We start from the raw sequence: 26,364 nt of genomic DNA, 5'->3' as shown, positions 1-26,364 counted from the left end.
TTGTCGGAGTAATAATGATTTATCTTACGTTGCTAAAAAAACAATTAATTTTTGAATAATTTTGGTAGTCAAATAACGGACAGAATTATAGTGCATAAGTTTTTATCAGGCGCTGTGCCACCGCAATGTCACAGCCCACTGAATGTTCAACCGTCCTGTCATCAGAACGCGAGAAGCAAGTTCCGTTTCGTTGCCCATATGCAAAACTCGCGGCCATGTACTCCTAAGACTTTCGATTAAAGCTCAAAGCGCTGCCGGTAAATCATCTTCAATGTCCTGTTGGGAAGGAACTTCGAGCGCGGCTATAAATACGGCCCGCAGACGCGGGTAACCTCTCATTAGATGATCGGCTGGTGCACCGTGTGCATCTGGTGACGGCACGAGCTTTACGAGTGGGCAGTGGGATATTGTTATCGAGTCTACTTTACATCATCTCTACTATTTGTGAGTTTATTGGAGAATAAAGTTCTCTGCTGGGAATAATTTGTTTGTAAAGTGCAAAATGATTATAGATGTTGCCCTAAATTGAATTTGGTGTTTGACCGTTAAATCGGTTATCACATTTTATGAATCAGGTTATGAAAATAAAACAATTTTTTTTTCAATCCTTAGATTAAATACCAAAATCACATGAATGCTTTCAAAAAAATGCAAGAGCTGGTGACCAAAATTGTCTGATAGTAGTCATCTAGGCATGAACTCTCAGGTCTCTTTGAGCGGTAGTTGTTCATCGCAAGATGCATCAAGTACAGCGTGCTCTTCCGTTATTACGCCACTTCTTTGAAATAATTGCTTGAACACGCGAATTTGAATCATAATTTCATGAATTAAAATTCACACTTTTTATGAATAACAATTCATAATTTTATCTATTTTCATTCATAATTTTTTAGAACTCGCTGTGAAGACGTGAAGCATTTATCAACGATAAAAGAACGGGTAGGATTGTCAGCTAAAAATCTTTTAGTGTTATTGAAATGGTCGGATTCATTGGAATTAGATTGATTAGGAAGGGAAATTTTGTATAACCGAATTCCAGATATTTTCTCATAATGGTTCAATTTTTAAATACCTCTTTTGTGCGCCGAAAAAACTACTTTCAACCAATCTCTTCAGCTTAATAAAGCTAAAAATATTATTGAAAACATAAATTAATAATAATTTATATTTTTTTTGTTTATTTTTCATATTTGTTATTTATTTTCACAAATAAATATTAGTGAAAAAACATTCAAAATTCAGAAGCTTTAAAATTATGCATCTGGAAATATAAATAATTTAATCTATCAGTACATGCTTGATGTACGACATTTTTTATTTTGCCGGAGATTTAAAATGCGACATCAGTGGAAATTTATTGGCTATTTCAACTGAGTATTTATAGAGAGTTTTACTGAAGTTTTTAAAATTTATTTCACCGGAGATTTAAAATTCTTTTCTATCTAAAATATTTTATAGGCAATTTTATTTCAATAACAAGCTAGGGAACTCCTCGCCAAGTGCCCAGTTGTTTGATCAGGCAAATACATGAATATAATAACTATCGGAGACCATATAGTGTATCGTTAATGATAATCTTCTTAAATTCTGATACATGAAGCAGTACTGTCAACTAGAATTAGTTTCTTTGCCCATAATTGATCCGTGATGGCAGAATTTATTTATTCGTGAATGTCTTTTCAATTCAACTGAAATATTCCTTATAAAAACTTCAAAAACATTTTAAGTTATACTTGTATAGATGGATTATGGGTTCGTACGATCCTTAGATAAGATTAGTGCACGATTTTGACACATGCACTACAAATAAAGAGAATATTGTATAGAAATTGAAAATTTAAAACAATTGCAAAAGTCCTTGATCTATTTTGAATTAGTTTAAATTGTTTGCACTTCATCAAGTCAGAACAGATTTCATTCAAAAATTATTCTTCTTCTACTGCATAATTAATTTCTGAACTATGCAAAAAGAATTAATGAATTGTAAATTCAAGTTAAATTAATTATGGTTTCCTCATTGTAATACAAATTGTCATTGATGGTACAGGCGAAAATTTCAAGCGTATTTTGCCATTTATTAAGCGTTATTAAACGTTTTAAAAGCTAATAATCACAATTTCAGAAAAAATAACATTTTTTACCTCCTGCAATCAGCAAAAAAAAAAATTCACAAAAATAACTGAAACAGGGCAAGCGCAACGCGTAGGTTTAAAAAATCAATATTTCTTCAATTTGTTACTGATCTTTACACAAGAACTGGCCATGTTTTTGAACTCATCATAGCGAAAACAAATCACTAACTGAACGCCATGACATAGACAATAAACGTAGACCCGATCATGACGTAAATCATAAACGTAGACCCACCCGATTTTGATGTTAATTGTAGACCATAAACGTAGACCAGACTATGACGTAGACCAGAAACGTAGACCCACCCGATCATGATGTAAACCATAAACGTAGACCCGACGATGGCATAGACCATAAGCGTATAAGATTCGACCCATCCGATCATGAAGCAGACCATAAACGTAGACCCCATCATTACAAACACCGTGAACGTAGGCCTGATAAATTTGCAATCTGACAGCATCGTGGACAACTTTGCTATTGTTTTCTCTAAATTAAAATTAAATAGAACGAGTCGGCGACTCTGAAGCTGACTCTAACATTGCAATTGGTGCTATGCCATTGTAAAGATTTTTTGTTATCATGAATGGCGTTCAAGTTTATAGTTGGACATAATATTTGTACAATTCAAGTAATGTTCGGCAATAGACGCGATATGAAGGTTTGGTCGCGGATTATTTTCGTATGGGAATGATGACACTATCTTTTATATGCGTTGGATAACTCAAAAGTTTTCGCTTGGGGTAAATTTTTTCGGCTAGGACTTGCACCTCATGTGTCCATCATGGGGAAAAAATGTACAGATATCGTGCATGACTGACGTAAAATAAAATTGCTTCCTAAATTCAATTTAAATTTTAGAAAAACGAAAGGATTAAATCTGTACACAAGTTATTTATAGAGTTTTTCGATGTGACTGTTCTATACATGCCACGAAGTTCCGATCACAAAGTTTAGTCTCTTAAAAGTTTTGTGGCCCTGTCGCAAAAAATATGTGCATCAACGAAAACCGTAAATTTGTAAGCCAAAGTTTCCCTTTCAGAAATCATCAATTCTTGTCAAATTTTTATCAAGTCTGCAAGATTATAGTTTAGTGGCTCTTGGCTCACAATACAGAATCGATCCCGCCAAGAAAATTCGTCATTTTGTCTGCATATTTTTCGCCTGAGCAGCAGGGTATTCTATTTATAGTGGGAGTCAGTAATGAACTTCAGAGTATGGCTATCTCATAGATCCATCGATGATATAATCAGGCTTTCGTGGTGTATATTCTCTGCTGCCTTCGAGTACTTGTTGAATATTCTTTGTGTATTTACTTATTCAAAATACTGTTTACACAACGAATTAATTTACCGTTTTCTGATCGTCTCAGATTCTGCCGCTGGGGCTGCTTACCGACTTGACAGTCAAATTTCAAGAGAGAAACTCAATGGAGTTGCCATTTGTTCAGCTTTTGTCGCTTAAATCATTCCAAATATATTTTGGTTGCGATGTTTTGTGTTCGAATCTTTGCTGAAGGCCACGAGTCGGTGAATAAAGCTTCATTAAGAGGCCGGATACCTTCCTAGAACTAGATATAGTCTATGCAGTGGACATAGTCCACTCCACATGCGAACAAATTACAATAAATCCCTAAGTAAAAGGATAAAGGGGGATTTTGATAACACGCATCGGCATTGTTAACTAAAAAAGGTTCCAAAATAAAGAATCTCACTAATTTCTAGTAACTCTCAGTTCTTATCGTTGTTTTCAAAGGAAAAGCTATTTCACCTTTAACTTTCTCTTTATAATCCCGAGGAGAAAGAACTTGCCTGAAAGAGAAACTTGTACCCCACACTGCCCCTATTTTCCTGCGCCAAAAACTTTCCCACGACGAGGCTTTCTTTGCATCCTCGAGCGGCGTGCACCATTAGTGCACTAATCGAATTTGATCTGACTTCGCTGCCATCCTTCAGGCACTTTTTCGGCCTCCATTAATGGACTGTTCACTGCTTGGGAGGTTTCCTTGCATATAAGGCCCGCGATAGGCATGCCATCAGCATCCATCTCATTTGTATGCGTTTGATCGATGAGCTGTCATTCCGAAAATCGGCTGCGGCTATTGTTTAAAGACCAACTGGTCTGTAATGGACTATGAATACTTCATCATACCTTCTCATTTATACCTAATCAATAATGATGAGAATTTTATGTCGATCTTGAGGTCAATGATGAATGACACATTCATCTAAATTTTACTTTTCATAAGAACCATTGCTATCATTGAATGAATGATATGGTGTATGACTCTTTTCACGAAGAATGTATTTTATCTTAAATTTTAAATTTGGGTTGTTCTCATTGAAAACGGATAAGTAGACTGGAAATTGGATAGGGACTATTGGAATGACAATACGAACATGGTCATGAATTTCGAAATTAGGAATGCTAAAGTATTATGTACAACTTAAGTATGTCTAGGTTTCGATGGCTGCGTTGCAAGGAGTGACCATTTTTAAATTTTCAGTCTCAGCATGTGATAAGAGGATAAACTTAATTTCCACTCTATACCACTTTTCTTACAGAACTATTCAAAGATGGCCTCCAGCTCCAGCGCAATGTGGACCTCTTCATTCAGCGTTTTAATTGCGCTTGTTTTAACGCTGTCGACTGCGTCGGCATGGATCACCTCAGACTACGCCGACGACTCCAGCAACTCCGTGTACGACAACGAAGATGTCAGCGACATGGTGGAGACTGGGCGGTTGGCGTACGTAACCATCGGTAACAACGGTATTGTGGTCACCGTTAACAAGACGTCTATAGTTCTCGGGACGATTAAAACGATATTACTTTTAGGGTTAGCAGCAGCAGTGGCAGCCGGTATTGCCGCCGCCATTGCTATCCCTCTGGGCGTAGCTATTCCGCTCGGGAAGAAACACAAAAATGGAGATGAAGACTACGAATATTATTCCGGAGGAGGTGGATATGGCAGCAGTGGTGGTGGATACGGGGCGTCGGGTGGCGGCTCGTCCTACAGTAGCTACGCCAAAAGGTGATTAAAGTGAAAAAAGGCGATTAAAGTGGATAGCGAATTTGATAAATAATCAACTTCAAATATTATGAATTAGTTTGTAACTTTTGCTGCCGAAAAATTAAATCTAGTGATGTAATGCAATTTATGTGTTGGTTTTATGGAGAATCAGATTAAAAGATTGAAATAAATTACAAATTATATAAAACCAGAAAGCTCTGTTACTATGTGTGTAAAAGATCGTACGTTCAGATGATATAAGAAAAAAATATTCAAGTATAACTCTCATATGGCGACCACATTGGTTGAATCCGAACAAAAGATGGTATATTTTAACAACGCATTAATATACAAGAAAAGCTTCCCCTCTCAGGTCTCTTGAGGTGATGTCGCCGATCATGAACGCCCTGTACTCCGCTTACCAGAAGTACAGCGGCGACGATGAAGAGAAACCAGCGCTGTAACTGCGCGGACGCGCGTCTTCTTCAAGGGGAACTGAGCGAGGTAAGGCAGCCAGAAATGTTCTCGCGGTTTGGTGCAGGCCAATAAAAGTACGCGACTGATCGAATTCGTTCACGACGATTATCTAACTTGCCGAGAGCCAAAAATTTGCGTGGTTATCTTATCAGCAATTAGTATTATTAATAAATCATTTCAGAGTTTACCGACGTCACTTTCTCAGTCGTTTGCTATAAAATGAATACAAATGCAATTATGAAACTGCAGCATAGATTAATAATTTAATTTATTATCAAAGCCTAGTCTGAGATTATTTCTTAACTTACCGACTGTTTTACTGGTTACAAAAAAGTTATGATGAATTAAAATTTGTATCCATCTCGAACATTTATAAATGAAATGTTCATTAAAGCGCCTCATGAGGAATCATAATCAAAATGATAGAAAGGATTATACACATCAAACCTCTTTACAATTTATTCCGGTGCTTTTCCCGTCATCAAGATAAATTAAGAGAAGGAAACTTAATCGACCATCAAGTGTTTATTTACAACAAAGGCGTACGTGCCTTCCGATCGAAAAGATTTACCTATGCACGTCGAGCGTGAAGTTGCACAAACCGTGCATCGGGTTCGTATATATAAAGATAGATTAATTCCTCAAATGTTTTTTGCACAAATCACGAAGAGCACAATCGTCGAACTCATATTTTACTTAATTGTGATAGTTAATTTATGGTTAAAAATTCAACAGGGAAAATCTTTATGATTAATTCTTCAAATATCTTTTGTACATATCACGAAGAGCACAATCGTCAAACTCATATTTCACTTAATCATGATAGTTAATTTATTGGTAAAAAATTCAACAAGGAAAATCGTTATGATTATTTCTTCAAATATCTTTTGTACAAATCACGAAATGCACAATCGTCAAACTCATATTTAACTTAATTATGATAGTTAATTTATAGTTAAAAATTTAACAGGGAAAATCGTTATAAGTTTTCGAAATTTTAGTAAGAAGTCAACGAGCAGAAGATGGTTCGCACACTCGTGAAAGAACCTTTCGTAAGCACAGACTTCAGCCGACATACGCTAAGCCTATAAGCACTTGACAGATGATATATTACACAGGTATAAATTATGAGTTGGTCGTATATCTATAGGGCCTGCCAGCACAATAATGTAGGCAGGCTTAATTAATGCGTTAATCGGACATTTAAGCACCTGCCAGCATAATCAGCATAATGTGTTACGCAAGCGTAAAATATGAGCCGCCTGAGCTGATTAAAAAACAAGTCTCTTTATATTATTACAATGACGCAGAACAATTGTAGTCTCCCTAATTTATTGTCGAAACAAACTAATTTACTTCGGGAAACGAACGAAGAAAAACGTCAAAAGAAAAAAACTCCACGACTGGAATGACTTCTCATTTTGTAAAGGTATTGAGGTAGAAAGCAATTTGTCATTCAAGGCTTATGAACGAGCAATGAACCGTCGCTGGGTTCTTGTAGAATGTTTTGTAAGGGTTATTGCAGTACCTAGCTGGCATAGTAAGCATGACGTGGCAGATATGAACCCTTTTGTCCCGGCCTTTGGCACGCCAAAAAACGACACTGATTGCTGCCCACGTCTCAAGAATGGCAGAGAGGAAATCAAGCTAGTTTTTCCTTGTGCGGTCTGTTTACTGAATATTTAATAATATATATTTACTAATTATTATTTTCACTTCTTCCACAACAGAAGTAATTCAAGTAAAGAAAAATACTACAAAGTTTATTAAAAATTCAATTGTTTTCGTTTAATGTTGTATTGTTAACATCCTGTGCTGAGCATCAAGGCACTTCAGGATGGCAAAATCCTGAGTACGGAATTAAGAGGACGGTCTGTTCGACCTCCATCTCTGAAGGGATTTTTTTTACTTCTACAAAAACTACAACAAGTTCGTATGAACGTAATCCTCGTAGTCGAGTGGACACGCATTTTCGAAAATTGAGCAAATAAAAACGAAAATATTTTCAGAAAAATCAAACTTTTTATAACTTATTCAAATGTAAACTCATGAAACTCATGAAACTCATGAAACTCATGTTTATCTGACATGCTTTGGTTTGCTAATGCTTGTAATTTTTTCATGATTAGAAGTTAAATTTGCATGTTATTTAGTGCATCAAATTCTTAGATTCTAACAGAACAGAAGCCTACCAACAGATATCTTACTTTAATAAAAGTGAATTTCATCAGCGCTGCCACTCATTAATTAAGTTGTTGCAGATAATGAGGCAGTCAGGTTATTAGTTATGATGAATAATTCATTTATTTTTAAATTTCCCGATAATTCTAACAAAAGTAAAATTAAACGAGTTCATTCAAAATTACAGTGAATTCTTGTGAGTGAATGAAAATTACTGTGAATTCATTAAAAGCCGTTATGGAAAAGCGAAAAATGATATAAATTCTCATATAAACGCAAATTTCGTGATTTATTCGTCTCTCAAGTGAAGGCTTGTCGTCTCAAATATTTTAAAATCTGGGTATTTCTGAAGAAAATGATGGCGAAACTTTAACATAAAATCAGAAGTAACGTCTTGCAAAACGATATTATGGGAAGAAAATGTTTACCTGCCTAACGCAAAGAAAACGTTTGTCTGCCAAACATAATGAAAATGTTAGCCTACGAAACGCTAAAAAATCTATGCCTAGCTAACGTGAATAAAACTTTTGCCTATGAACGAGAAGAAAGTCTGTTGAACTGAGACTCCGAATCAATATAGCGAGACTTTTCATACAATGACGACGGGTCATATTGTCTCAATGGTTATCAGTCACGGTATCTTTTTTCCATGTGATAATCGTCTAAGTAGAAAATTAGGTACCCGAAGCCAAGAATATTTGTTTACGTTCAAAGGTTAACCTTTTGTGTACGGCTACATTTATCGCCGTCAATGCTACCGTCAATGCTATTCGTACATAAAGGCTTAGGATCGAGAGGCCCCGTCAGTATACAAATGACCTCAATGGACCGCGAGGAATGTATGCAAATCAACGTTATTTACCCATGTGAAAAAGCAAGCCATTTTTAAGCAACTTGGCTGCCATTTGCATTCAATCATAAAGGGAAGCAGTCGGTGTGGACCAGAATCCCTTATTCAATACATAAAGAATAGGAAAAACATATAAGAAGATGTGGATTTACAGGGATCCTTTGAATGATGACGGCGGAAAATTATTACTTTAGATCTTCACGACATTTTTCAATCTGATCTGAATCTAATAATATTAATTGGTCTGCTTTGAAATTATTTACACTTTTTAATGTTTTACACTAAAAACTATTGACAACTGAAGCAAATGCATGACCTTAATTGTGAGCTGAAAAATATGAAATTATGACGTTGTTATTTTTGCAGACAGTTGACGTCCGACGATGCAACCAAACTGTCAACTGACAATTGGTTTACCAGTTGACATAGACTATGCTCATCTGACAACTGACATCTGACCAAGAAGACAAACTGCTGCAAACTCTGGGCAGCTGCTAAATGACACCTGACAAAGTTGACGTATTGACAAGAACATTGTGCAGCTGACGCCTGACAAAGTTGAAATGTTGACAAGAACATTCTGCAGCTAACGCCTGACAAAGTTGAAATGGTGACAAGAACATTCTGCAGCTAACGCCTGGCAAAGTTGAAATGTTGACAAGAACATTCTGCAGCTAACGCCTGACAAAGTTGAAATGTTGACAAGAACGTTGGGCAGCTGACGCCTGACAAAGTTGAAATGTTGACAAGAACATTACGCAGCTGATTCCCGAGGAAGCTGACATGTTGACAAGAACGTTAGTTGGTTGACCCCTGCCAAAATTGACATGTTAAATTGATAAGAACATTTGCCGGATGACATTGACAAAGTTGACATGTTGACAAAAACATTGGGCAGCTGACACCTGACAAAGTCGGCCTGCTTACAATGACAATATGCAGCTTCCAAATGACTGTGCGTTGAAATCGCCAAGCACGTTTAATGTTCTGACGTTCGACAGCCCAAAGTATGACTATCAGCACAATAGCCAATGAAGACGAAGTCTTTTCTATGTATATTGTGCCAATAGATAAACGAAGTGACAACTATTGTACCAGACTCGCTTGGCCGATAGAAAAAAAAAATTAAAAAGACTAGCATGGCCGATAAAAGAAAGTCAAAACGAACGACTAGACGTGACCACAACTAACTATGAACTTGACTTTAAATACAAATGAATTGAAAAAAACAATACAAGGTCCAGACCACAAATTTTGGAATGTGCAAATTTGACTGAGAAAATGCCAAGGACTTTAATTCACATGTTCACATAGAAAGCCAACAGTGAGATGTCAGTATCTTGAATTTTCTTGATGTTTCTATCGTTATACGTCAGATTTTTGTCATAATTTATGCTTGCATTGGATCCACATTGGAGTGACAATGTCTCAATTTATTTCAATTCTAAAGAAAAATCTGTATTTTATGGTAAATATAATGCCTTAATTTATTGAATGCGTTAATTAGATTAAATTTTGAGCCAATGATACAAGAAGTATTTGTTGAAACTTTCACCAAAAATACGTGAATGTCTAGCGTGCATGTTATTTATTTGCAGATATTTTGATTTAAGAACTAACTTATTATGATTTATTACATAATATCGCAAATCCTTAATTCACTTAGCACCGATCTATCGATCCTTCCGTGAAACTACCAATCACATTTGATTTTGTGCCAATAAGCAATCAAAAGTTATTCAATATACTCATTGGTGACGTTTCTCGGGATTATGTTAAGAATTACAGCAGAAAGACGAAAATCAAATGACTCTTCATAGTTTTTTAACAAAGTTAAACTGCAAACTTGCTAATGAGGAGGAAATTAGTTGTTGGCTAATTTCTTAATTTGTTAGAAACTGAGGCAGCTCTGCTAATGATCTTTAAATAACAATTGAAAAGCATTAGGCTTACATATGTCTTGAATGTTTATTAACAAAAATAGTAAAGACAGCTTGTAAAGGTTTAGCAATTAGGTAATTCAAGTACAGCTGCATATAAATTTTAGCTCGAAGACTGAAATATCTTGGATTACAGTTTTATAATGATTCTTTAGCTTTCCGCCTATTTTTGACCATAATTCCACAATATTTTGGCGGACAACAATATCTGTTACCAAACACTCAACTTGTATTAAGCGCTGATGCCAATTTCATTATCATAAGCCTTTTCTTCATACTAGTTTCGTCGTCAGTTTAACAACTTTTTTTATGACTCTTTTGTTCGACGAGCGACAACATGTGGAACTTGTCGTAGGTAACAGGATTACTGTTTAGTTTTTTGAGCGATGACATGTGAAACTTGTCGTAGGTGACACGATGACTATTTTGTTAGATGAGCGATAACATGTAAAACTTATCGTATGTGGCATGATTACTGTTTAATTTTAATAGCGATAATTTGTTAAATTGGTTGTAGGTGACACAATGACTGTTTTGTTTGACGAGCCACAGCACGTGGAACTTATCGTAGAACGCATGATGACTGTTGTGTCTGATGAGCGATAACATGTGAAACTGTCGTAGGTAGTTTTATGGCTTTTATTTGCCGAGTGAAAACATGTGAAATTTATCGTTGGTGACACGATGACTGTATTGCTAGATGAGTGACAACATGTGAAACTTATCGTAGGTTACAAGATGACTGTTTTGTTTGACGAGCGATAATATGTGAAATTTGTCGTAGGTGACTCGATGACTGTCTTGTTTGACAAGCGATAACATATAAAACTTGTGGTAGGTGACACGATGACTGTTTTGTTCGACGAACGATAACATGTGAAACTTAGGTGACACGATGACTGTTTTGTTTGATGAGCGATAATACGTGAAACTTGTCGTAGGTGGCATGATGACTGTTTTGGTTAATGAGCTTGTGTTAATGTCGTGAAAAGTGAGACTTGTGGCATCACGACTGATGACTTTAATGTTACCTATGAGGCCCAGTATAAAGACGCGGAAACTATCTTGCTGTAAGATTTTTGTTGAAGAATAAAAGAAATATTTATTCGTTGTTGATTATTGTTTAATATTAATTCTTATTTATGCGTCCAGCAGCTGACGATTCGAATGTTGCTTACATTTTCATGAGCTGTTTTGGACTGTCAATCTCGTCCTATTTATTGTTATTAGTAATAAGACCTGTTTATTTCCCAATAAACGAAGTACATCTAATTTTGCTTTCTTTTATGCCTGTCGGTGTAGAAATAGTTTCGGTAAGATAAGTATACCACATCTAAACAGTAATTTGTTCTGAAAATGATCGCACTGGACAGTCAAGCGCATTTGTCATTGAATGTAATGTTTATGACTGCGTTGATCACAATTTCATAAAAATATATATCCTGTAATTAATAGCTAATAGCTTGTAATGGCTGCTCTAAGCATAAATTGATTTTATCGATTCAATGGATAGACCAAAAAAATATAACTCAGTACTCACTGCAGTGAGTGACAGAGAGCGCATTTTCTCGTCGACGAAAACGTGAAGTCAAGGACGGACAGAAAGACAGACGGATGGACAGACGGACAGACAGACGGATGGACGGACACGGCGAGCAAAATAGTGCATTTTTTCCACAAATGAGAAAAAGCGCTAAAAACAGCATTGTGAATACAAATTTATTTCGCAAGTCACATTTCTTTATGTCACTCATATTCAAAATTTAGTTGTATTTCAAAATTCGGAGATGTATTTATGCACTTTTACATACAGCATAATGAATCGAGAAAGTAGAATTTGGAATACAAAATTCGGGAATACAAAATTCGCAAACGTATTATTCTGGGTGTGGGCAAGAAAGTTGCCGAAAGAAGAAGCACAGGTTATGACAAGAAAAATGTCGCAAGTTTTATTAGAAAGTTGTCAGAAGTTTTATTAGAAAGAAGAAGCACCGGTTTTCACAAGAAACATGTCTGAAGTTTTATAAGAAAGATGAAGCACGGGTTATGACAAAAAAGATGCCAGTAGATTCATTAGAAAGTTGTAGGAAGTTTTATTGGAAATTTGTCGGAAAATTTATTAGAAAGTTATCGGAAGTTTTATTAGAAAGTTGTCGGAAGTTTTATTAGAAAGTTATCGGAAGTTTAATTAGAAAGATGAAGCAACGGTTCAGACAAGAAAGAGGTCGGAAGTTTTATTAGAAATATTTCGTAAATTTTACCATAAAGTTGTCGGAAAATTTATTAAAAATTTGTCCGAAGTTTTATTAGAAATTTGTCGGAAGTTCCATGAGAAAGATGAAGAAGCGGCTTTGACAATAAAGTTTTCGGAAGTTTTATTAGAAAGATGAAGCAGCGGTTGCGGCAAAAAAGTTGCCGTAAGTTTTACTAGAAAGATTAATCAGCGGTTGTAGCAAAAAATATGTCGGAAGTTTAATAAGAAAAATGCATGACCAGTTTTTGCGAACGAGTCATCCGAAGCTTATATTATATAAGATTTTAGACGGGTTTTGTCAAATAAATTCAATATTTTGTTTTAGAACAATGCAAGACGGCTGTGATGAAATAGAAGTCTGAATTTATATTGAAAAGATGACGGACGGTTTGTCGTGAGAACGATTTTTCATTGGTCGGAAGCTTTCGATTCGTCCGAAGTTTTTGATTCGGTGGAAGTTTTTGATTCGTCCGAAGTTTTTGATTCTCTGGAAGTTTTTGATTCGCCGGAAGTTTTTGATTCGTCGGAAATTTTTGATTCATCGGAATCTTTTGATTAAATTTATGCTAATGGATCTAGGAAGAAAACTGGAGTTTTTCAGAAGGTGGCACGGCGGGTTGTAGCGAGCAAGATGCCTGCTGTCATGACACAACATAAACGTCAAACGTCAGTTGGTGAGAATGATTTGGCAAATATTTGATTTGAGATATGCAGAAAGAGTTGAGATGAATAATACATCGGATGTCAATAAATTCTTTCATTCCCTTAGCACAATATAAATTCTTAATATTCAGGCAACTTTTCGCAAAGAAATGATGGAGTTCCCGTTTTTAGCAGATCCTACTTAGCAAGAAAACCGGGGTTCAATAATCAATAATCAAAATCGGTGCTCTACTAAGCTGCTGAACTGCCCAGTGCTGATTAATATACTTACATTCTCTCATGCTGTCATACAGAAAATAAACTGTCCAATTCAAAGTTTATCAAAGATTTTTTTATCGTTCGAAGCATGGTCTAATCGAAGTTATAATGGGTTTGTTCTGTATCCTATAAGTTCACTTTTATTCTTGTCAAATCCTGGACGTCAACTGGAGATCTCTTTCGTTCGTAGGTTATTAGTAATTGTAATTGGTCGATGGTCGTATGCTTATTAAAGTAAAAAGAGCAAAGTAAAGTTCAGTAACAGAGGAGGAAATTTCATTGGTGGGTGGATGGATCTCTGACTCCTACAAACCAACATATATGACATATTCAAATGAACAATTATTGCAATAAACCAGGTATAACCAGATAATTGCAACACAATTATCAACTTATTTTATACAGCTTTTTGTTGTATAATAGATAACCAAAGCACTCGAAATCCAAATATGTCTGAAACTTGAAAAAAGGTGAAAAACAAAAGCAGTTATTACCAGAACATCCGCTTCAAAATACTTGAAATTTAATCATTACAGGATTATAAAACAAACTCTAGATATTATGCGTTCTCATAGATATTATGCGAACTCACTCCTAGCATAAACGCTAGCGCGGAAATATTATACGAGTTTTTTCAATCGTAAATTCGACATTTAAACGAAAATATTACGCGAACTTTACCCGCTCATATGGAATCTGTATTTTGACGAAAATCGTGCTCATTTATTTCACACCCGCTCTTGTGGACGACGCGTTCACGGCCACGACGCGAAGACGACGACCAGTTCTCACTGCGAAGGTCACGACCACAACACACAGAGACGATAACAACGAACACAACACACAGATACGATAACAACGAACACAACACACAGATACGATAACAACGACCACGACACACAGAGTTGATAACAACTACCACGACACACAGAGACGATAACAACGACCACGACACACAGAGTTGATAACAAATACCACGACACACAGAGACGATAACAACGACCACGACGTAGTGCGACAACGTACAAAGATGACCACGCCCGTCCTCGTCATCTCCGCATAGCAGCATCGCTGCACGCGTGCGGCTATGTGCCTTCGACCAAATTTCTCGCAAAATAATAGCGGTTTCAGCGTTTATTAGGCCATAGGCCTGTCGCCAATTCTTAACATCGCAGAACATCCACAGCTTGTTGCGGTCTCGAACACGCAACTCACTGATTCAAATTCTGCTGTGCTTAACCGCCCGGCCTCCTTGCCGATTCTGACCAGAAACTGACGCACAGAGCTGGGATCGAACCCGCGCCTCTCTGCGCCAATCCTGGTACTCTGAACTTTAACCACTGGGCCACGCAGTGTTAAAGTTTGCAATTTTTAAGTTTAACAATTCTTTCAATATTTTATCCCCGCGGCCACTGATGGAACGCAAGTGCTTTCCTCAATCTGAGGACTCAATAGCTTAGAAATTCAAAAGGCATTCAAAAGGTAGGAAAATTTCTCACGCAACAGCTGTCGACCTTCCGCCATGTGCGTGATGGATGGAAGAACGTCCTGCTCAACATATTGCCTATTGATTCTCCTCAACGCGGAAATCCACTTTTAATTGCTTCGATGTGAGTGGATTAAAATTTAATAATAATTTTAAATTGGTAGGATATGAGTTTTATTTCGCAATAAATATATTCATATTCTTTTCCTTTTACTGAATTCTGGAGCTGGCAAAGTTAAAAAGCATTTGTGTTTCAATAATTGTACTTCAATGAAGCATTATTTTTCTCTAGAGGAAAATTTTTGATCTAATGCATATGCTGTGGTAACTTTGGACATATTCATCGTGATAGTTCTTGTAATGTAAACGACATAAAACTACTCAGTTTCCCTTCATTACAAAGACACAACACAGGGAGCCGGATATTCAAAGGTATTTTATTAACGCGTACTTAAAAGAAAAAAATATTTGATTAACAATTCGATTCGATTAACGCGTAAAGTGCCGGCTGTAATTCATAGCTCTTTTTCAGGTCAACGTTACGTGGTCACACGCTGTGAGCGCGGCTATAAATACGGCCGGCTGATGCAGGTAACCATCATTAGATGACCAGCTAGCGCTCAGTGTGCATCTTGTGTCGGCACAAGCTGTACGAGTGGGCAGTGGAAAATTGTTATCAAGTCTACTAGTAATTCATCATCTCAGCTATTTGTGAGTTCATTTTGTTGTATTTCTGAAACTGCCTGTTTGATTATTTCTATGTTAAGGTTTTTTGAATGAGTAAATGCGGCTAAAGCACCCTAACAAAATTCGAGCAAAAGACACTTTATTCAAGCCGCCGCACTGTGCTTGGCCACCCAATCGAAATAAGCTTCTGGTCGGAATCTCCTTTCTGTCTTGAGAGATTGGGAAGGCCTGCGAGAATGAGATGTGTTGGCCGAACCTAATCATGCTGAACTTGCAAGCTGCCCAGAACCCAGATGCTGCCCGTCAAACCCTGAGCCGAAGTGGACATTGGCAGCTGATTTACGAGCTCACCGAGTCATGGGCAGCACATATTTCAGAGTCGGACCCTGTTATAAATTTTGTCAGGGCACGTGTATTCGAACTTCATTGATGTAGCGACGAATATGAAAACAGATTCTTTCATTGGAACTTGTTTTTGAATTTAGGAAAAAAATTTGGAATCTATTTTACGCAAGAACAATAATTTTTTGAAACATTAAGGTTACCAGAAAAATGAGCAGGGAAGCAAAGACAAAGATATAACATTATTCCGAGAGATCGTCACAAAGTTATCTGTTTGTACGAGTTTGCACGACTTCAATGTGAGTTCTTAAGCTGAAAACATTTTGTGATATCTGCTCAGACCAAGCTGCTCATTTTACTCAAAGGCAGCGAAACCAACACTCAACTGAACCCTACACGCCATGTTAAGCAGAGAAGCACAAGTGTTGCAAATCCCGAATTGTAATTAACATTCTAATGATACTTTTTTTAGAGGCAAATATTGTTCAGCAACCGCCAGTCCTTTTTACCACGTTTTTCTTAGCTCGCTTTCGTGTCTGTGATGATCAAATCTTGCAATCGATATTTTACCAACTTTCCCATTAGCTAGCGCTCTGAAACTTTTAGGGAAGCTCATAAACAGAGATCAGTAGCTGCCGAAAAATTATTTTCTACTTTTGAGTCCACATGAAAAACGTGGTCTTTAAAAATTTTTTTTATACATTTTATTAGCTGTGTCGATCGCAGGAAAACGTAATAAAGTCCAACTTATATGTATGCATGGATACGTTTGATGGTCATCTTCTAAAGTTATAGAATTATCAGATCAAACGTCATTCTTATTAGCAGATACTTGCTGTCAACTATTAATCAGCTATTTTTTGTTGAACTTTTCACTAAGGTTTATTCGAGTAAATCTTCAATGTGCGACGGATGGTGTTTCGCCCGATGTTACAAGCAATTTAATAAAATGACTCGTATACGAAAATTACTCTTAATATGAAATAAACTTTGGCTACCATTAATTATCTGCGCGAAAATAATCAACTGGTACTCATTACTTTCTGTTCATTGTCTGAAAATTATGTCAATAAAATTTTTTCATTCCCGCAGCAACTCATATGGTAGTTCACCTAAAAATGCCATTTTACAGACAACTTATAGAACCTCTGATGTAGCCGATCAACGTCCATTCCAATTGAGTCAACTTACTTTTTTATTATCAACTTATCTTTTCGTCTAGTTTTTTTATTAGGTTCAAGTTGTGGTTTGACGAGGCAAATAATTATGACTGTGAATAAATGAAGTTTCACAATATTTCGCAAGTAACCGAATTATTTGACAGGTTTCCGTGAAATCATATATGCTTGAGCTGATCTGCAAGTTAAATTTTATTATTTCGTATAAAGTGGATGCATTTAATTTGGATTTTAGATTTAATCCCAAATCCTATTTGTATATTATTAATTTTATAATATACAAATATTAGGCTACCGTGGCAATATGAAATTTTACATACCACACAATTTCTCTTGATTCGTTGTCGTCAATTCGTGCAAGTCACGCTTGGCCCCTCCCGTAGACACGCGATCGCTCGGCCGGTGGAAATTCAAGGTACATTTTTATTTAGATTGAATGGAATTAGGACGGAAGAAACTCTTACTCAATTGTTGTTCGCGACGTGTGAGAACTAATTTGAAAGCTTTTATTGTTGCATCTGTTTGCAGATATTCAAGAAACAGAAAAATCGTTTATCCAATGTTCAATTTTATAGTGGAGCTTCACTCTAATGAACGCCGGCCAGTTTCTAATGCGGTTTGGGGAAACTTCGGTTCAATGAGAAACTTCCCCATACTTGTAATTAATCTAGTATTTTTTTGGTTTGGTACCAAAGATTGATTTGTGGATAAGTGATCTTTGAGGGACGAACATGAATGTTCCGTTAAATCATCAGAATAGTTTCAAATAATTCGATATAATTTTTCTAAATTACTTCGAATAACTATTAGATTAACTGCCGCAAACAAACTTGCAATAAAATTTCTTGTGCCCTCATGTGGATTTAATATTAATTTGCATAATTTGAGAACAGTTAATGAGTTCGGAAGGAAAATTCGCATTTGTCATTTTTGGATCGAACTAAACAAGAATTTTGTCGCACTGACTTTGGAACGCAATTTAGGTTTAGGAAACTTTAAGTCTGCCCAGCGTTGATTTGATTTATATTCAATATAAAATTTGATTCAGATGAATTTTGATTTACAATCCAAAAGCCTTAATTTTAATAATGAAATAATTCCGCTGAAGAAGAAGATTATCAATCTTTTATACATTATACATCCCTTTATCAATCATTTATACATAATACATCACATTATCAATCTTTTATACATTATATATCCCATTATCAATCTGTTATATATCCCATTAGCTTTCCAGGCGATCATAATGCAAATGATCAAATCTGCGTCTTTGAACTAACGCTTGCACTACTATTAAATTTGATCAATTGCGAACTTCAATATCATATCAGCGATTTGAACTCCGATATTTTATTTACAATTTTGAAAATAGAAGTTTCTCATTTCTTGGAAACTACGATATTTTACAAGCATTATTATTAGTAATATTATTATTTATAACGAAAAGCCCAAAGGCGTGTTGATGCGTTAACGGTGGACGTGACTAAGCAATCAACGCGACGATATAAATATAAATCAACAGGAATTTTTTCAAGTAACGACTTTCAAAAACGATTATGATTTGATTCTGTTATTGCAATAAAATTGTTATAAATGCTTTTCCTCTGCCTGGTCATGTTGTCTTTGAGTTGGCCCAATGATATAATAGAAAATTTTTTAGGCTTTCTCCAGCGTATATATACAATACTAGCTCTCTATAGGATAAGCTGTGGGCAATGAAATTTCATATCTCCAAGATGTTGAATTTAAGATCTTGATGGACACTGGTAGCAGTGATACGATAGAGGCCTAAAATTTTCATTCCATTTTGTCTCACATTGGGAGTCGTTGGGAACGAGGATAAAAATATCGATCTCACGAATAATAAGTTTTCATGTTAGTTCGTCATAGTGAGCTAGAAATTACATTAAATGTAGTCCCTATTCTATTTTGGATATTTCTTACAAAGTAAATTCATGGTGTAATTGTTCATATAACGGATATTTGCTAGAAATCTTGATCAATGCTAACAGAAAACGGTAGCAATGCGCAAAAGTAATTTGAATCATTGGATATTGTTAGGAATAAGCACCGCTGACTTTACTGAGGTGCGTATTTTCAATGAGGTAAATTGAAATAATAATACAAATAAATTAGGTTTATTTTAATATTTTTTAAGAATAACGATTCAATGTAAAAAATACATTGTAAAACATTAAATACCAAATGATAAGCTAAACATCTAGTCAACTTAACTTACTAAACCGCAATATGATAACATAAAGCTTCAAAAGTATTTTTTGAGAAGCGATCTCGCCTCATGAATTCATGAAGATAGGAATTAAAAAAAACTCCTTATGCAGCCAAACATTTTCTTTATCCGGCTCTTCATTTTATTCAAATATGACTCCATATTTTGAGTGTGTACGCCAGTTTCAGGTTTATTTCAGGTCATATTCTTAACAAGGTCATACTGGGGCGCTTATTCTTAACAAGATCCGAATCATTTTCCGTTGTCAATCTTGATAGGCAGGGTGGTGTACAATGAAAAGGTTAGTATTGTCTTCCTTCACTTTCCTTTAGAACTCTGAAGAGGAAGTTTACACAAATTACTCTGAAAAAACTTTCCAACGACACCACTTTCATTGCGGTTGCATCCATGGCCGCGTACCCGCCATTTACCATTAACGCGCTGTTCAAGTCACTAATGGCCTCCCTTTCTTCTGTGTAGTTTCTTTTCACTCTTAATTAGCAGAAACTTTACTACATAATAGGAGTCTTAATCCAAAATAATAGAATAGGTAGGTCTAACAAATTTCAACTTCTACATATATGCTTATGATTGGCGCTTATTATTGCTTTTATACTTATAGGCAATTGATTGGCGTCCATCTAGCTTGTACATGTCCTTTCAATATGATTTTGTTTCTAGTCTTGCCTGTATTTTCATATCGAAAAGTCTGATAGAAGCACTCAATTAGAAACTTCTTGCATAAAATATAATTTGTTATGTTGTTTTGTTTGAAGTTGACGAGAAATTAAAAATCTCTGTTCCATAAAGTTTTCGATTCAACACATTTTTCGAACGGAATTTTGAAGAATTTCAATCAATTCTTAACTTTCTCGTCTAGAAAGAATGTGATTATAAAAACAATACAAATTTCATAATTCGACTGCAAAAATATTTAAATTTATTCATTCAAAATACTCGCCTGCGAGTATTTTGTCTAGCTCCCTGGACAATCAATTTAGTGCACGTTCTAGATATTCTCTTATTAATCAGGCAGTTGAGTTCGAGTTGAAAGTAAAGTTAATATCATCGCTTGATTTCAATTATTACTGCTAAATGTTCGTCAGTGATGAATCGCTACACTTTTACGATGATCACAGCTTTGCGGCCTCCCCATGCACGAAATTCCCCCATTAACTTTTGCACGTAAAGGCTGTGCTTGAAATTAGAAGTCTCCGGTGCTGATGAACCGTATTATCCGTATATTTAAAAAAATTTATCTCAATAACGATAAAAAACTCCATTGAAGAGTTACTCATGTCAGTGTAGTTCCACTATTTTTCTGAGTCATTACTTGAACCTGATATGAGATGATTTGAGGTCAATGACTGTTATGTTGCTCATGGTCACTTCATTAAATAGATTCTAAATTTTAAATTTAAATAGATTCTACTGTAATTTCCTACATTCCTTCCATACTATTATATAAACAAATATTCAGCGTTCATGTTTGAGAAATGCGTACAATTACTTACTTGTTAGTGATAGTCTTGAATTACGTATCTAAGTAAAAGAGGAAATAATTGTCTATTTTAGAATACTCGAGGTTTTAATAAATATGCCACAAGCTGCGATTATTTCAAATTCACTCGTCTTAATATATTATTTGCTACTTTAAGAAATAACAAAAATTAAATATTATCTCTTTTTCCAGGAAAAAAAGTATCGAAAAGATGGCTTCTAGCTGCAGCCTAACATGGACCACGTACCAGAGCGTCCTAATCGCGTTCATCCTAACGTCGTCCGCAGCGTCAGCATGGGAAAGCTCCAACTACATCGCGGACATCAGTAACTCCCTATTCGGCACTGAAGAATCGAACGATTCCTTAGTAGAAACCGGGCGCTTGGCCTTTGTCACCATCGGGAACAACGGCGTTGTTGTTACTGTCAATGGAACGTCTATTTTCCTCGGTGGACTTTTAACTCTAGGTGCCTTAGCGATAGCTGGAGCGATTGCCGCCGCCATTGCTATCCCTCTCGGCGTTGCCATTCCTCTCGGGAAGAAACACAAAAATGAGGGCAACGAGTACGAATATTATTCAAACGGAGGTGGTGGATATGGCGGCGGTGATGGTGGATACGACGCATCGGGTAGCGGCTCCTCGTACGGCAGCTACGCCAGGAGGTAAACAAACTAGAAAAACACAACTGCCATAACTCTTGAATAAAATAAATTCGTTTTTAGTGCCTTACCACAGACCGTTTTAAGTTAAGAACGGCCAGAGATTACATCAAAAATACGACTGAATGACAAAATATCTGTTACTTTCACTTGAAATTTATTATTAAAGTGCATTTCAATTCTCTAGTTAATATACCTGCCTATCCAGGGAATTCAACTCCAAGCAGAAAATTCTGTATTGTTGATAAAAGACTTGTCAGTTCAACCTGTGGGACTTGTCTTCGGTCCGCATGAAACTCTCAATGAACAGGGCTCACATTCATACATCGATGCAAAACCCTTACTACGTTACTCAAAGCATTTGTCATTATATTTTGCACATGATGAGTATCACCCCTCAGGTCCCTGGAGGTGATGTCGCCGATCATGAACGCCCTGTACTCCGCTTACCAGAAGTACAGCGGCGACGATGAAGAGAAACCAGCGCTGTAACTGCGCGGACGCGCGTCATCTTCAAGGGGAACAGAGCGAGGTAAGGCAGACAGAAATGTTCTCGCGGTTTGGTGCAGGCCAATAAAAGTACGCGACTGATCGAATTCATTCACCACGATTCGCACGACAGGCTCAGGGTCGGGTTAGATAGCGTGAGATCATTCGAAGTCATGCTGGATCTTAGCCCCAATATAGAGCCAGGTAAGGCAGCCAGAAATGTTAGTCCAGGCTTGGTTTTTTTAGGGTTACGGGTTTGGTACGTTCCAATAAAAGTGCGAGTGTCACACAAGGGACAAGACGAAGATTCAGAGGCATAACCGAGATTATAGAAGAGCATGGTATATAATTCGGAATAGTCGATTAAGCATCTCTCAACATTAGGTTTTGCTAGTTTAAAATTTTGAATACTTATTTTTCATGACGAACTTCCTTTCATTCTGCGAACTTAATGAATTTTCGTTCCGGTTAAGTCGAATCTAAAGCATTTTAGGTCAATGTACCATTAATCTGAACTCAACGATTAGCCTATAAGGACGAAGCAGGCAGACACCTTTTTACATACAATTTTTTGAAGTATGATCGAAAGTTTAATAGAGACTCGTCAAATTTATTTAAGCACTAAACAAGCGTAATGGATGGCGGAAAAGTCTTTAATATTATCCTAGGTATTTTATTTCGGTAAAAAGATGGTAGAATCTCATTGTACGGGCTATGTCTCCTGCACAGCGTTCATTGTAGCTAGGCTACCTCACTGTTTAACCGCGCTCGCTTCGGTAGGATTTTTGACTAGGTCGTCTCAGGCTTACTGCGGGTGGTCCTTCAGGGTTATTGCGGCTCTACGCTCAGCATGACATGGCAGAAATATTCCTCTTATTCCTTTAACAAATATTTAGCATGTCTGTAGATGATACATTGTTGACCATGTCTTATGACTCGTAGTGTGGGAATCTAGCGACTTTCTATAATGCTGTTTACTTACCGAAAATCTTGTCTCGTGCCAGCAAACTTACAACATGACATGTACAAATGGATGCTCTAATGTTTCTTGTACATATACATTCTTCCATAATAATTCGTTGACATTATTGCAATACTTGCGGTCAATGATTATGTATTGTTATGGAGAATTTTACTTCACATTTTTTCTACGAGTTGAAGTTTTTCCCAGCTGAAATATAAATAAATAACTTTAAAAAAACTCACATTAACATTTTCCTAAAGCCAAATAACGGATTTATTGAACCAACTTTGGTAATGCACGCTCACTCTGAGTTCAACATCTGAATTTTTGATATTCTAACCTCAATGATAGATAGGATTTATTATAATGGTAGAACCGTTACGGGAAAAAGTTATTTATTATCAGTTGAGAGAGAGAAAATCAATTATATAAAACACTAAACTAAACTCTAATGACGAACCAATGAAAATTATTATAATCAATTGACAAATAATGAACATTATTTTATTTTAACTTTTGTAGCGAGATGAAAAAATGCGGATAATAGTCAAGTGAATTTGTTGTGTAACATAAGAGGCGAGGAACCTATTATTTCTTTTATTGGAAGAATCGAGGTAATCGATCAAGTGATTTTAATCCTATTTGAAAATATGCACTTTTGATCTTTTTTTTTTGGCAGACAGTTGACGAGAGACGACGAAACAAAATCAGTAACTGGCAGAGTTGACATGGACATGTATTGCCGACTGACTTCTGACAAGACAGAAATTGGCAAGGAACGATGAGCAGCTGATAATTGACACCTATATTATTTGACATGTTGACAAGAATATGCGCAACTGCCAACTGACACCTGACAAATTTGACCAGAGCATTGTGCAAAACAATGTTGACATGTTGACAAGAACATTTGACAGCTGCCAACTAACTCAGAAATACTCGACCAGTTGACAAGAACAGTGTGGGCAGCTGCAAACTGACACCAAGCCATCTTGACTTGTTGACATAAGAATGGCAGCTGCCATCTGACATTTGAAGAAATTTAATAGTTGGAGAAAATTGGGTGGCTGCCCACTGACTGAAAAAATATAACACAGTACTCACTGCAGTGAGTGACAGAGAGCGCATTTTCTCGTCTACGAAAACGTGAAGTCACGGACGGACAGACCGACAGACAGACAGACAGACGGACGGACGGACATGACGACGATTTTACTACATTTGATTGACTGAAAGTCCCTTTTGAAATATGACCAGTTCTAACGGTAATCTCCTGCGCTCAGTTACGTCGAATTCTAGGTAACGGTAGAATTGTTACGAGGTCGCATGCTAATATAGTGGATTATTCAGCCCAAGTTTTACTGTGCATGACTCAATGGCTGATACTTTCCACTTGTAAACCAATTGCAGTTTAGATTATTCTGAGGATAGGAAATTTTTGTAATCGGCAGTTAATTGTGAGGACCTAATTACAATCTGTCTAAGCATCCCATAGGTTCAACTTCAGTACCCAATCCATAATTATGTTATTAATGAGAATTAGTTCGAGTTATAATTGAAGAAGGAGTGAATTTTTACTTAATTTAAATAAATCTGTTCATAATTATCGGGACATAGCGGCAAAAACAAACGATACGATGGAGTTCCAGCAACATAATTAGCACGAGACCTGACACTTGAATTCGCACTTGACTTGGAACCTGTTATCATATGCCTACTCGTTAGGATAACTTTTATCTACGCTCATGTTCTATTTTCTTACGCATTGAATAGTTTATCCGGCTATATATTGCTCGTAAGGTATCCAATATAATGTAATCATGCGCATAATAACTGTATCATTGTTGGCGAATCTGCGAACATGGACTTGATTAAAATGACTGCGTTTTGCGCGATTGTAAAGTATTTAATAACAGAAATTATACCTCATGATATTTAGATCATTTGATTTTAAAGCAATAGAAGCTGATGATATCAGACTCAGAACTGTCAGACTAGTCACTTTTACAATGCTTACGCATAAATTGAGATTCACATTTCAAAACTCTTAAAAGCCGAATGAAAATTCACAATAGAATAAAATATAATAATATAAACTGTTCAAATCGACGGTTATATGTATGTCAAAGTAACCTTTCTATTATCACCGTGCGTTGAAATAATCAATCTTTTAACTTCAGAATTCATTATGATAACTGATTACCAAATTTAAATATTGCTATTACTGAACCTATATTTTTTTCTCATGACCTGCATGACCACGATGACTGATGACTTAAATAATCCTCCAATGTCGCACCTAAAAGGGATAACTGTTTTTTCTGTGATGTTCGTAAGAAATAATATTTATTATTCATGTAAACTATTTATTTTATCTCATATATGTTCACTAATATTAATATATGTTCACACTTTAATTATGAAGCCTATTTTAAAGAAGAAATTATGTGATCTTGTCTATTCGGAAATATCAGTAATTTTCGTTATCCTAATCCTTGTTTATTTTCCTTAAATAACAATTTAATTTCAATTAGGATTATTATTGCCCATGTTCTATAAAAAAGTTAAATATCATTTGAAGGGCGGGACGTCACGAAAAGTGAAATGAAGTCTTGTATGTTGTAAGTAAAAACATATCAGATTTTTTCTGGCTCATTTCCTCATTTATGGAAAAAAGGCGCTATTGTGCTCGATCGTCATGTCCGTCCGTCTGTCCGTCAGTCCGTGACCACGTTTTCGTCGACGAGAAAATGCGCTCTCTGTCACTCACTGCAATGAGTACTGAGTTATATTTTTGTATATTAATATTGGCATACATGAGAAAGATCTCTAATGTTTTCTGAAGAGCAAGAGGTCGAGTGGTAGAACAGATACAAGTCGTTTACTAGACGTCACGGTATATATTATATACATATCCTGTACACGTAATTCAGCGTTGAGAAGCTCCGAGTGCAAGAGATATTGTTGGCTGTGTTCTAATCAGCGATTCCCAGAACTGCTTTCGTTATCAGAAGCGAGTGAGCAATCACTTAGTTGCCCAAACATATTGCAGAAA

At 36.1% G+C, this 26,364-nt stretch overlaps 2 protein-coding genes across 2 annotated transcripts; both read left to right on the top strand.

Moving 5' to 3' along the window:
* Nucleotides 1-351: 351 nt before the first annotated feature.
* Nucleotides 352-11,860, top strand: LOC108674481. Its single transcript, XM_018162436.2, has 4 exons — nt 352-444; nt 4,698-5,167; nt 5,520-5,650; nt 9,021-11,860. The coding sequence occupies exons 2-3, from the start codon at nt 4,710-4,712 to the stop codon at nt 5,608-5,610; spliced, it is 549 nt and encodes a 182-aa protein (XP_018017925.1). The 5' UTR covers nt 352-444; nt 4,698-4,709; the 3' UTR covers nt 5,611-5,650; nt 9,021-11,860.
* Nucleotides 11,861-15,869: 4,009 nt separating this feature from the next.
* Nucleotides 15,870-24,427, top strand: LOC108674483. Its single transcript, XM_018162437.2, has 4 exons — nt 15,870-15,966; nt 21,389-21,859; nt 22,258-22,388; nt 23,989-24,427. The coding sequence occupies exons 2-3, from the start codon at nt 21,408-21,410 to the stop codon at nt 22,346-22,348; spliced, it is 543 nt and encodes a 180-aa protein (XP_018017926.1). The 5' UTR covers nt 15,870-15,966; nt 21,389-21,407; the 3' UTR covers nt 22,349-22,388; nt 23,989-24,427.
* The last annotated feature ends 1,937 nt before the right edge of the window (nt 24,428-26,364 follow it).

The sequence above is a fragment of the Hyalella azteca genome, unplaced genomic scaffold (genome assembly GCF_000764305.2).
Source record: "Hyalella azteca isolate HAZT.00-mixed unplaced genomic scaffold, Hazt_2.0.2 contig15311, whole genome shotgun sequence".
NCBI classification, from domain to species: Eukaryota; Metazoa; Arthropoda; class Malacostraca; order Amphipoda; family Hyalellidae; genus Hyalella; species Hyalella azteca.
The sequence above is the reverse complement of the archived record's forward strand: the minus strand, read 5'-3'. Positions and strand labels throughout refer to the sequence as shown.

What these genes read in the sequence shown, in the direction of transcription:
- LOC108674481 (XM_018162436.2), top strand. Translation starts at nt 4,710, where the DNA reads ATGGCCTCCAGCTCCAGCGCAATGTGGACCTCTTCATTCAGCGTTTTA. An exon ending in TACAGTAGCTACGCCAAAAG is followed by an intron (nt 5,168 to 5,519) that starts GTGATTAAAGTG and finishes TTCCCCTCTCAG; the next exon opens with GTCTCTTGAGGTGATGTCGC.
- LOC108674483 (XM_018162437.2), top strand. Translation starts at nt 21,408, where the DNA reads ATGGCTTCTAGCTGCAGCCTAACATGGACCACGTACCAGAGCGTCCTA. An exon ending in TACGGCAGCTACGCCAGGAG is followed by an intron (nt 21,860 to 22,257) that starts GTAAACAAACTA and finishes ATCACCCCTCAG; the next exon opens with GTCCCTGGAGGTGATGTCGC.